Source organism: Hemicordylus capensis, chromosome 1 (assembly GCF_027244095.1).
Source record: "Hemicordylus capensis ecotype Gifberg chromosome 1, rHemCap1.1.pri, whole genome shotgun sequence".
Lineage (NCBI taxonomy): Eukaryota > Metazoa > Chordata > Lepidosauria > Squamata > Cordylidae > Hemicordylus > Hemicordylus capensis.
Window position 1 is genome coordinate 232405387 of NC_069657.1, and position 13572 is coordinate 232418958.

The 13572-nt window shown below is 42.9% G+C and overlaps 1 protein-coding gene across 8 annotated transcripts in view; it reads right to left on the reverse strand.

The window, feature by feature from the left end:
* Positions 1-13572, reverse strand: part of HDAC4 (histone deacetylase 4) — a 321662-nt gene that overhangs the window by 152704 nt on the left and 155386 nt on the right. For all 8 annotated transcript variants that reach the window (XM_053283223.1, XM_053283225.1, XM_053283224.1 and 5 more), the window contains 2 exons: positions 12617-12737; positions 10860-10981 (listed from right to left, as the gene is read on the reverse strand). In XM_053283223.1, coding sequence (XP_053139198.1) covers positions 10860-10981; positions 12617-12737 — 243 coding nt within the window. The remainder of the gene's footprint in view (positions 1-10859; positions 10982-12616; positions 12738-13572) is intronic.

Below are 13572 nucleotides of genomic sequence, written 5' to 3' on the forward strand. Positions count from 1 at the left end.
CTGTGTTGTGTACTTCTAGCTTCATTTCTGCTAATCTTCTTTGACACTGCTGTTATTTGCTGCTTTATTATTTCCAGGACTTCTCTAATTTTCCTTGAAGCTAGGTGGTATTTTTGGATGAGATACTGTTTGGTGTTTTCATTCTTCAGCTTCTTGTCTTTCATATCTTTCAATTTACTAGCATCTGATCTAAGCCTGGAGATTTTATTTTCTAATCTAATCTTCCATTTAGGTGATGTACTACTTTCTTTTTTTACAGGTCCACTGATCTTATATCCGAGCTCTTGTGTTGTTATTGTTGCTGCACTGTACATTAGTTGGTTTGTTTCTTGCAAATTATTGGTTGTTATTTCTGCAAGTGCAGCATTGACATCTTTTAATACCTGAGCAAGTTGTTTTTGGCAACTGTTTTTAGAGCTGGAAGTTGAACCCTGGTGGTTGCTTGGTTCATGTGCTCAGTCATTTTTTGCTTTAGTTCTTGTTGCTTTTCTGTTAAACGGCATTTCGGTTTTTGAGGTGAAGGCAAAGGGTAGGTTGCCTGGTTTTGATTTTGAAACAATTCAGCAATGGTGGTATCCTCTATTTCCAACACCTCCTCCACCTGCGCCTGAGCAACTGCTTCAGTTGGTGGTAATTCTTCTTCCATATCTTGAGCCTGTGTTGCTCTTTGCAGTTCTTCCAGCTCAATTTCTGTGAATAGTTTATTTCTTATTATGAATCTTCTCTGGTCTGCTAACCTTTGTTCTGTTATTTCTGTGTCTGGATGCTTCTCTTTCCAAATTTGGTACATTCTTTTTAAATAACCTCTTCTAGTTGGACTAGACTTGTAATAGCAGATCATTATTTCCTTGTTGGCATTTTTTGTATATTTTTTTCAGTTAAGCGACGTTTCTTCCAGTAACTTTGCTGTCTCCAGTCCTGGTTGCTCAACTGAAGAGCCTGAGTCCTATTGCCCACTCGCCACCAGATGTCCAGGGACTCCAGCACCTGGCGCGGTCCTTGTTGATCCGGGCAACGACCGATCCGGTATAGATTTATTAAAGTTATGTCTCACCATATTGTTGATGGGAGAGGCACTCTTTGTCTGACTCCTCTGGTGAGACCTGTCCAGTATGGTTGGACCTCTGGCATAGCTCTCACCTTCCTCAGAGCACGCAAGCCCCACAACCACGCCAAGGTAGTGCCTCACTGGGGGATAATAATAATAATAATAATAATTATTATTATTATTATCCAGGAATCCTGGACTACTGGGGAATTATTACTCAGTGGGTTTCACTCATATATAGTTGGAGTTGTACCTGGGGCAGGCCGTGGCAGATGCAAAGGTGGCCTGGGTGTGCTTGTTGCTACGCGCATCTCTACGCGCATCCTCGAAACTGCTTCCACCACTCAAGCAATATGCTATGGCAATTTTGATTCAATTCAGCCACTGCAAACTGTTGATAATATTTATCTCCCCCCGCAATGGAGGAGGCTACAGGTCAGATCAATATGGACTGAACTTGAAAACTATGTAGCAGATCTCCTCCTCTCCATTCCTAATGCATATGTGGTGATGGGTGGTGATTTAAACACTAGGCTGGGTCCTGATGACCATACTTTATACATTCAAGAGAGGGCTTACCCACCCAGCCCCGAGACAGACGGGCTCCCTCTTATCTGCCTTTCAAAGGACCAAAGGTCAAATTATGCGGGTCTCTGCCTGAGTCTAATTACCACCAGACTTAACCTCTTCATTCTGAACGGCATGCTTGAAAATGACCATCCTGCCGAGTTCACCTATCTGGCCAGCTCCAGAATGAGCCTGATTACTTTATTACCTCAGGGAATCTGCTCCCTCTGGTGGTGAGATTTGAGTTTACCTCCAAATTTGTCAGTGATCATCTCCCCATCTTGCTCCTTCTAAAGCCTTTCATTCATCAGTCCCACATAGAGAACCATTATAATCCCACCATATCCTTGGCGGGAGGAGCATATTGCTGTGCTAAATAGTCTCCACAACTGGATCAGGCGCTAAGTGAGCTACTTGCCTCTGACCTCCTGCAGTGTATTCAATCATTCCTACTAATTAACGACCCTACCTGTGCGCCTTTGGAGTCCTACAATACCCTAGTCCAGGAATTATAGCAGCTCCTCTCTCATAAGAACTGCAAGCCACATGCACAGCGTCAACAGGCCTCCAAGCATTGGTTTGATAAGCACTGAGATATGCCATTGCTTGGACATGGATGATGATACCTGGAACTGCATGAATAAGATATTAGAACAGGGATGGGCGAAACACTTCAGGGTGTAGTAGTATTGCACACCCCTAAAGCTGCTATGCTTGCCACCAGGCTTCCCAGCTAGGAATGCTCCACTTCTCTTTTCTCCTCTTCTTACATTGTAATTGTGTAGTGTAAGACATACAGAATGTTGAAGTTGTCATCAGAAAAGGGGAGCATGTTTTGGGGGCAGCAGCACTGTCTTTCACTCTTTCCTGTTATATTATTTGCAGCAGCAACTGTGCTTGCCCAATTGACCAACCCCTTGCCTGGGCAGTTGAAGGCAGGGGCAGCTGACAGGAAAGGGAAGGAGGGAAAGAAGAGGCTCCTCTTGATAGCAGCAGTGGCCCCCAGCAGCTGATGGAAAGGAGGGATGAGGAAGAAGTGGCACTGCAAAAAATATACCAGCATTCAGCTGCAGACTCACTTTTTTCCATGGCCACACAGATTTTATTTATTTATTTATTTATTTTTGCATTTTTATACCGCCTTTCGTTAAAATATAGCCCCAAGGCGGTTTACAAAAGTTAAAAACATACAATAAAAACACAATAAAAACAACATGCAAGAGTATAAAAACATATAAAAACAGGCATAAAACAATACAAGAAATAAAAAGACCCAGAAGCAGCAGTAAAAACGATTATGTAAAAGCCTGGGTAAAAAGCCAAGTCTTTACAAGCTTTCTAAAAGCCATGATGGAGTCCGAGGAGCGAATGACCACTGGGAGAGCATTCCAGAGTCTGGGGGCAGCAACAGAGAAGGCCCTGTCCCGAGTGCACGACAGCCGGGCCTCTCTCATTGTCGGCACCCGGAGCAGGGCCCCCTCAGATGTCCTCGTCAAGCGGGCAGCAACCCTTGGGAGCAGGCGGTCCCTCAAATACCCTGGGCCCAAACCGTTTAGGGCTTTAAAGGTCAAAACCAGCACCTTGAATTGGACCCGGAAATGAACCGGTAGCCAGTGCAGCTCTTTCAAAATGGGGGTGATATGTTCCCAACGGGCAGCTCTGGATAACACCCTCGCTGCCGCGTTTTGCACTAGCTGCAGTTTCCGGATATTCTTCAAGGGCAGCCCCACGTAGAGCGCGTTACAGTAATCCAGCCGCGACGTGACTAAGGCGTGGGTAACTGTGGCCAGATCTGCCTTCTCGAGAAAGGGACGCAGCTGGCGCACCAGCCGAAGCCATGCAAAGGCACCCCTGGCCACCGCCTCCACCTGAGCTTCCAAGAGCAGAGCCGGGTCCAGTAGTACCTCCAAGCTGCGTACTTGTTCCTTCAAGGGGAGTGCAACCCCATCCAGAACTGGTAAAATGGCTAGCTGCGTGCGCCTGCCAGCCAAAATCCTTGTGGAAAAGGACAAAGGTGAGGCAGCAGCAGCACTACCACAGAGCATGTGCACTCCCAGTATGCAGACTGAAAGTGGGGCTGGGCAACAGGCATTCTGCTGGATATCCTGGTTGTTTGTGAGACAGTGAGGGTGTGAGTTGTAGTGTTTCCCTCACATTGGGGAAACATAGCAGCAGCTGCTGCAGTCATCAAAGAAGCTGCTCATAACTGCAGTCCATCTCATCTTTTTATCTTTGCCCTCTACTGCTGGAGTTGTCCAACCAGTAGCAAGGTCCATCCAGACCTGGGACATGCAGCACCAATCCTCCTTTCCTACAGTCTTTTCTCTGTGCACACATCACTTGTTAGAAGTAAGAATTCTAAAGCATTGCAGTTAGCTCCACAGTAACCTCTTCGGGCCACTAGAGGCATGATGAGATGTCTTGGTCAGTTAGTCAGTTAGAACTGTTCAGTTGTTGAACGCTAGCGCCAGTTTGGGTATTTTGTTCTATGTCTCTCAGTATGTGGTTTTTAGTTTCTCAATAAATCCTTATTTGTTTTTTGAACTCAATCTACTGGGCTAAACATCTTTACCACCAAAGCATACTCTGCAGTGTGAGCACTTAAATGTTTCTCCTCTCACTCCTCAACAGGGTTATGGGACCAGAGCGCTGATTACCAGTGAAGAAAGTAAGTAGCCTGAATAATGAAGTGCTAGAGAGGATTGAGAAGTGGCAGGGTCTAGATTTTGAGCTGTGGTCTTTAAAAATGGAGATGCTCCTAAAAAGCCACAGAATCTGCAGGGTATTACAGACAGAGCACCCTCTCAGAGAAGGAGAAGAAAGACAAGCCTGGGACAGTGCTGATGATAAAACCACCAAGGTAATTTATTTATCAGTTAGTGACTCTATATTGGTGCATCCAAGAAATAAACAGCATGCAAAAGACATGTGGGAGACACTGAAGAAATTGTATGAAAGAAAGCTGTCTCAAAGGTGCATCAAGTTATAGAGATGTGTAATAAGAAACTAAAGGAGGGAGAGGATCTGTCTAAGCATGTAAATGAGATGTTGGAGACTTCACGACACCTGCAAGGACAGGGAGAAATTTTGCCTAATTTGGTTCAGACTGGATTGTTATTGAACAGACTTACTCTTTTGAACCTATTGTAAATGTATTGGAAGCCCAAGTTGGTTTGATTTTGGAGTTTGTAATAAACTGCTTGGAAGACTTCAATTTGCACAGAAGCAATGGGCAGCAACTGAAATCAAGTGAAGAAAATATTTTTAGAACTGATCAAAAGAACAGAAAGTGCTTTGTCTGTGGGAATCCCTGACACATGAAGAATAAATGTCTTCAGAACGAAGAATTTGCAACTAAAAAGGAGGTGAAACTACAATGAAACAGGAGTGAGTCATCTTAACATACCCCCCCCCAATGCATGGAAGAAAGGAAAGAATAAAACATATGAGGCTAATACAGAGAATTTAAGAGCTAGTTCTACAAACATAAAGCTGGAATTTGTATTGATTGAGGCGCAAACAGCAATTTGGTTCAGGAAAGAGAAAGATTTACTAAGTTGGACACAAATTATAAGGTTCCTATTTTTCTAGTGCAGGTCTGCTCAACTTTGGCCCCCCAGCTGTTTTTGCACTACAACTCCCATAATCCCCAGCCACAGTGGCCAATGGCCAGGGATTATGGAAGTTGTAGGCCAACATCTGCAGGAGGGACTAAGTTGAGTAGCCCTGTTCTAGTGGAAGGGAAGCAGATGTTTGCTGAAGGCAGAGGTTCTGCAATCCCCACTGCAAACTGCAAAAAGGAGAAACAATGAAACTGACTACTGAGGATGCATTGTCTGTGCCCACACTTGAGCCCAGTCTAATGTCAGTTAAGTATGCTGCAGGAAAAGGTTATGAGGTGAAAATCAAAGGAAAATATTGTTTTATCACAGATAAAGGTGAGCTACTTATTAAAGGGACTTTGCATGAGAGTGGCCAATATGAAGTGGATTGTATAAAAGAGGCCCAAAACTGCAAAACCATGTTCACATAAAAATGTTTCAGTGTATGGCATAGAAGAATGGAACACAGAGACCCCAATGCAGTACTTCAACTGGAGAACGAGGATCTAGCCAGAGGCCTAAATATAAGTCACTGTAATGAAGAGTCCAAGTATACATGCTGTGTAAGTGCGAAGGGAACGAAACCCACCTTCCCTCCAAGGGGAGAGAGAGAAAGTGAGTGAGTGCAACCTCTTAGCTAATACACAGTGATATTTGTGGGGCCATGCAGATCAATTCATCAGGGGGAATTGACCAATTATTCAAGATATACATTTACCATATATACTCGAGTATAAGCCGATCCGAATATAAGCTGAGGTACCTAATTTTACCTAAGAAACCAAAAAATTGATTGACTCGATTATAAGCCTAGGGTGGGAAATGCAGCAGCTACTGCTGAGTTTCAATAATCAAAATAAATGCCAATAAAATTACATCAATTGAGACATCAGTGGGGTATATTGTGACCAGTATGTACTTTATTACAGGGGGACATTTTAGCGCGGGCAGATAGATGGAGTCTATCGAGTGAGTATAAGCCAAGGCTGACTTTTTCAGCATATTTTGGGTGCTGAAAATTTTGGCTTATACTCGAGTATATACGGTACTTATTTAATTAGTGGGGAAAACAAGTACACATGGCCCTCGTTATTTGCAGGGGTTCCATTCCATCCTATAACCGTAGATAATGAAACCACAAATAATGAAACCTTGAATCAATGGCAATTGGGGGATTAGGTTCCAGGGCCCTGGAAAATGATCCCCAAATCACCAAAAAGACAGGGGGGAAGCAGAAATAAGGAAGAAGCACAGCAGTGTACCTTGGCCACCTCAGCTTTTCCACTCTCCCAACCTCCAGGTGCTGCAGCAGTGGTCCCCAGCTTCTCCAGTAATGTATAATTGTGAAGTTTCTCCACTCCACAGTTTAAGTGCACAAGCAGCACATACCCCTGGCCTAATTGGTTGTTAGGTTGACCAGGCAGCACAGAACTCCAGTTCAAGTAAACACACACTTTACTTTAGGGGAGTTTCTTCACCCTCCACAATTGAAGTCCAACACTTAGCAGCACAAACCCCTGGCCTGATTGGTTGGTAGATTGGCCAGAAAAGCAGCACAGAATTGGTTTCAGTTCAAGTAAGCACACACAGAGGTGTTTCTTCACTCCACTGCTCCACCACTGGAGTTTGCAGCATTCCAGCTCCAGTCTTCTGCTTGGAGCAAAGATCAGGTAGGAGAAGCCGGCCCTGCAGAGGCAGACCTGCTGCCGACATTGTCATCGTCATCATCCTCTTCCTCCCTGAAGCCGTGGAAAATGGAGGTGTCACTTTCTGATAATAACTCTGCAGCTGTGGTGGTAGATGTAGTTTGCTTTGCAGAGCCCAATATGTGTCCTTGTAGGGTTGCAAAGCAACCTCCAGCTGTCTTTTGAACGTAATGCTGCACTCCATCAGGATCAAGTTCAAAGACTTTGTCGGCCAAGGCAGGGCTGCAGAATCTCAGATAGCCCCTTTGTGATGAAGGGCTTGGGGAGCATCTCTTCCTCTTTTTCCCCCTCACTCTCAGGAGCTACTGGATGATGTCCTCCAATTCTTCCTCTGTAAACTCCTCCTAACTGGAGGAGTTCCTCTACCACATGTGGCTCAATGTCTTGCAGGCTTTCACCAAAGGTGTGCACAAAGCTGCTCCATCAGCTACGGAGGTAACAGCTGAAGCAGATGAAAAGGTGACTGCCCCAGGCCACACAACTTCTTCCCCACCGTGTTCCATGTGTGCAATTTGATCTCTGCAAGGGATGCCATGATGTTCTCAATGCAGCCCACGATGCTGTAGCTCCTCCAGCAATCGGTGACAGACAAAGAGGGATCAGCTTACATGAGATTCTAGTACAACTTGAAAGTCACGATCAGACCTTGGTCCATTGGTTGAATAAAGGAGGTGGTGTTGGGCAGCAAGAAGGTGATCTTCAGGTTCAGGTGTGCAAACTGCAGAGTCTCAGGATGGCCAGGGGCATTGCCAAACACCAAGAGAACTCTGAAAACTAGGTTCTTGGAGGCCAGATATCTCTGCACCTCATATGCAGAAAGCATTTGTTGACCCAGTCAGAGAAAAGCACTGTAGCCGCCCATGCTCTCCTGTTGGCTCTCTAGGAGACAGGAAGCTGGTTTTTATTCTTCCCTTTCAGGGCATAAGAGTTCTGTGCACTCACTGTACAGGAGCATGGGCTTGACAACGCAATCTCCTGCAGCACTGCCACACACCAGCAGGGTGAGATGGTCCTTGGCTGTCTTAAAACCCAGATCAGTTCTTTCTTCTTTGCTGATGGAGTGGGATGGCATCCACTTCCAGAATAGGCCTATTTCATCCACCAATGCTACTTCCCCTGCCAGCTCAACATTGTGGAGGTCATAGTGGTGGGGTTGTTCCCAAATTATTTAGACACCTTATTAGCAGAGCGGCAAAACAATTTGGGCAGCCGTATCCGAAACATTTCGGTAGGTGGCAAATGGTAGCATGCAGGTCCTTACCTGCTCCTCTGCTGCCGCAAAAGGCCATGCACGGCTGGGTATTTTGGTTTCACAAATAGACAGGACAATCCAGAACAAACTATACTGAGGGAAAATAACATTATGTACAAGAAAAAGGTCTTGCGGACTGAAATACTCCCCAATGGAGACTATATAGCAGATGTACTCATTTTCTTGCATTGCAGAAGATGATGGGAGTTGTTGATCGGTGCTTGAGCAATGAGAAGGAGTGTTTGAAGGGAGAATGCTAAAGCTTTGTTATTAGCCCTGCAGTGACCTCTTCTAGCCACTAAAGGCAAGGTGAGATGTTAATACATCTGTCTAGGTCAGAGTCAGTTAGAACTGTTCAGTTGTTGAAGGCAAGTGCCTTTTGGGGTAAGTTGTTCAATGTCTCTCTCTCTCAGTATGTGATGTTTAGTTTCTTAATAAATCTTTGTTTTTTGAACTCAACCTACTGTTTTCAGATAATCTCTTGGGCTAAACCTCTTTACCACTAGAGCATATTCTGCTGTGTGCGGACTTTAATGTTTTTCCTCACACCCCTCCATATGACTCAAGCAGCTATGGTTTCCTAAATATTTCTCTGTGAGTAGAAAAAACTACTGAAGAACAACAAGAGATTCAAGCATTCTGCAGAAGTAAATATTTTCATAAGCTGTCTTGTGACTGGCTCTGCCTCCCTGGGCCACCATTTTGTGACTGACTCTGCCTCCATCAGTTGCCAATTTGGGCTCCCAAGTTCCTGGACAAAAAAAGACCAAAAGAAAAAAGAAAAAGCTCTGCCTAACCCTGTATGGGAAGACACATACAATTCAGATGATGACAATGAACCAGACAAGCAACTGATACTACAGCAAACAAGTATAATGTAAAACATTATACAACTCCTTGATTTTTCCCATTACAACCATTACAACATGTAAAACATTATACAACTCCTTGATTTTTCCCATTGCAACTAAACAGTATTCATATTGTTTGAGTTGGGTTGCATTCAATAAAGTCTAAATAAAATATCAAAATGTGTCAACATGCTTTTATACTTTCTTTTTTCATATTAATTAGTTATTTATTAAAATAGATATGTATATTTTACCTTTCTGAGGAAGATAAATAATTTATTTATTTACTTATTTATATTTATATTTATATATCCCCCACCTTTCTCAGGAGATTCAAGACAGCTTACAATTTCATAAATTCAAATAATTGTTAAAATATCAATACACATAGAAAAATACAAAAAAAAAAAAACCCCACAGCAGTTTGACACATATGGCAAATTTGAACATAGCACATTAACTGTTTTTTTAAAAATTTTTTAGTGTTAACCTTGAGATGCTGAAAGGTTCCAAAGAGTGATGATAAATACTTAGCCAATATCGAAAGGATTGCATGTTGCCACAACTCTGATTCACCTTTTAAAGTGGTGGCTCTCTTATAGTTAGCAGAGGGATAGCAACTGTCCCAGCATAGCATTCCCCTCCAAAGGATAAGGGCTATGTGGTACACTCTGTGCGAAGCCAAGTTGATCTGGGCCCAACATGGCTGCGACCTCCTGCAATTGATAGGAGTGCTCCAAGCAGGATGGAGACTTGTAGCCCAGCCAACAGCCATTACACATTATCTTCTCCACTGTGGTCAGCTGCTGAGCCAGAAAGAGTCACAGCCTCACCACAAAAGGCTCCCCTACTCCAACTTGTTTGCTACTAATGCAGAAAAAAATGCTGCTGTCCCTGGCCCCAGTGAAGTGCCCCGGCCCTATCTGGACATTTGGGGGGGGGGGGGAAGTGTGGGGAGAAGCTAGCCTACAAGAAAACTGAAGGAACATGAAGCCCTTGAAGAGCTTCACGAGAGCCTACTGACCCGCTCACTAGGCAGGGTTGGTCTGGGGAGGAGGGGGAAACCTACCCTTGGAGGAGCTTCTTCTTCTTCTAAGAGACTGCCTATGGCTCAAGGGGAGGCGCCATACCCACTCATTCAGAATGCCCTCCAAGAGCCTCAGGAGAAAAGAGTTTTCACAGAATGAAAAACTTTCAAGGTTGTGCAAACACACCCTGTTGCACCAGTGCAATAAAAAATCTGAAACAGAAGCTCCCGACTTACTGGAACAAGCTAGTGCAACATCCTTGCACTAGTGTATTTGCTCAAGTGCAGCATTAATCTGGATGCCAGCCAGTGCACAGAAACCAGCCTTAAGACCATGACAGCATTAGGAAGTACAGGGTGAATGAGCGATATTAACATGTAGGATGTTCTATGCATCACAAAGAGTGGAGATTCTCTCTGACGTGCACACCCACACTGTATTAAACACTTTAAAACTGCTAAGCAATTTTTGTAATAAGCCACTTAATGCATTCATGAGCTCAATATCAGCTCACAGAGGAATAGTTATTGCTGAAACATACTGCTAGTTTACAATCTAGTCTGATTTGTTTTTTACAAGAAGTGTTCATAGCAATTTGATCAGCATGGTGATAGTAGCACTTTCCTTACAGTTTTACAAAAATAAAAATCATGCAATACTTCCTGCGTATTAGGCATAATACCCCTAATTTTACTATTTTTCAGAGCCACTCAGTGTTCTGCAATAATGTTTCTCTGCAAAATAGTTACCAAACAGAGTAACTCTTTTGTTTTTAAGAATTTGAGCAATAGAAGTTGGGATTTACCTGTTTTTCTGAGTGGAAAATCATCTTTGGAATCATACATCCCAAGTACAGGATGATTGTAGGTGCCTGATACTCCGCTTTGTGGTGGAGAGCTCTGGTCAAGAGAACTATGCTGTGTTTTCCTAAAGAAAAAAGTATATTACAGAGTCAAGAATATGCATACAAATATGACAGTCTCACAGTTTTAAGTCTATGCTGGTGCCTTCAGGAAACAAATATTTGCGTCATTTTCTGTTCTGATCTGATCTGAAAACCAACAGGGTACTTACAACAATAAATATGATCAAAAGTCTACAATCCTGAACACACTTACCATTGGACTGTATATGTACATTTAACAACGATTAGCACTGGCCAATCGGTGTTTCTAGTTTTAATTTTAAACTTTTAGTGTTTTGCAAAGAAGAAAATTACAGCAGTTTAGATATAACCCACAAATCTTTCTATACACATCCCAGCAATGCCTCAAAACATCCACTGGTTTCTGCAGTTTTCAAAGCACAACTCAAAGTGTTGACTTTGATCTCTAAATCCTGGAATAAATGGTGCAAATAATAAATCTTTGTTTTTTGAACTCAACCTACTGTTTTCATATAACCTCTTGGGCTAAACCTCTTTACCACTAGAGCATACTCTGCTGTGTGAGGACTTTAATGTTTCTCCTCACACCCCTCCACATCACTCAGGCATTTCAGATACTTCTCAAACATGGAAAACACTTCTCTGTTGGAAAAAGTAGAAAATCCTTGCATAAATTGTCATTACAAATGATTGCATGCTCAGTTATCCTACTGTATAACCACATGACTGGAAAGCAAAATATTTGCATGCACAATCATCATACATGAAGATTTCATGTTTTCCCCCCCACATGGAATTGCTCTTAAAGTAGGAAAAGAACAAAGTGTGAAATGGCCCTATGAAATTATGTCTGGTCAGTAAATCCCTTGCAACTTCTTTGGTCATCCATTACTTACTATCCTACCCATGGCACATAAAGGAAGATTTATTTTCCACTCTACCTAAAAGAACCAGGGGAGGGTACGACATGAACAATAGGGATGTGCACGGAATAGGTTCACAGGCCCTTTATGGGCCTCTGAACCGGTTCGAACAAATGGCAGTTCCGGAGGCTCAAAGGAGGGGGGATGACTTTAAGTGCAGGGAAGGGCTGCTTTTCCCATGCCAGTGCTCCATTGTAAAACAGTCCAGCGGGGTGGCAGCATACCTCCCTGCCGCCCCGTCTCTTCGTCGGACAAGTAAGTGGAAGTACCCGACGTGCGTGTGCACATCACGCTTGCTTGCGCACACGCTGGGTGTGTGTGAGACAAGTACGTGTACATGCCCGATGTATGCATGCATGCCAGGTACTTCTGCTTAATTCTGGTCCGAGGAGGAGACAGGGTGGCAAGGAGGTACGCTGCCGCCCCGCTGGACTGGTTTACAATGGAGCACCGGGGGGGGGGGGAGTTGCGGGAGGCGTAAGTGCACCCTCCCCCACCCTTAAAGTAATCGCCCCAACCTTCAAACTTCCACGTGCCAGTTCCGTGCACATCCCTAAACAACATATTTACATAAAAGTCCCTATGAGTTTAGTGACGATTATACTCTAATAATTGTGTTTAGAATTGCAGCCTTAATGAATGCATTCTCAACGCATTCTTAATGCATAAATTCTTAATGTATTAAATTTATTCTCCCTATCAATCTATTAGCAAGAACTGAGTGAAACCGAGGTCTGATCTGACACCACTTACCCATACCAGAAGCAAGGGTCATTGGAAATGCAATGGTTAAGATTCCGTTGCGCCAACGCTTTTTTTTTATTTAAGACAAATTCTTGTAACTTCATTTTTACTTCTGTGCTTGCCACTGCACCTGAAATACCAAACCAAAAGAAAAGAAAACATATATAACTAGCACCCACTACATGAATTTGAGACCTGCATCACAAACTTACAAAAGGTTATCTAAAGCTTTTAATCAAACTCTTTCAATATTTTAAGCTATCAATAAAGAACTCTTTGCTACAAGGACTGGTACACAATTACAACTGATGCTTGGAAATGGAAATTTAATCAGAGATTTATCTTTTTCCTGTAAAGGGAGGAGCAGCTGAATATGATTTTATACACAATTATGCATAGACTAAAGCACTTATAGAAGCTATTCTAGCCTTCGCTTAATCAAAGGCATTTAAGAACAGAAGTTTTGTACATACTCAGGTTTTTTAAAAGTCACATCTGCAGGCAAAGGTTGAGGAGATGAATGGCTCATGTGCAGAATCTGTCTTGAAAAATCCTTCAAATAAGGATCTTTGTTCACAATAGCTGTGTAAAATAAGGTCTACATAATATTTCAATTCACAGTCAATCATCTGTTTTGTCAAACTGAAAATCTGGTGTGTAAAAAAACGATGTATCTTCAGAGTCTAGAATTACATTTCTAGCAGCATAATTTCTAATCACTATTTACTTCACAAGATACCAGTCTATCAATATGTAGACAGATTCTTATGCTGTGATTTTAATTGAGCAACAAATTGAAAACTTTACTATTTTGCCATCTTGCCATCAACAAGACTTCTCTCTCTCTCTGGGTTCTGAATCTCTGTGAAGTTTTATTTCTAATGGGAAACAGATGCTTTCCATTTGCAAAAGTAGTCCATGAAGCAAGAATGGTATATGACATTCATGAACTTGAGTAAGATATT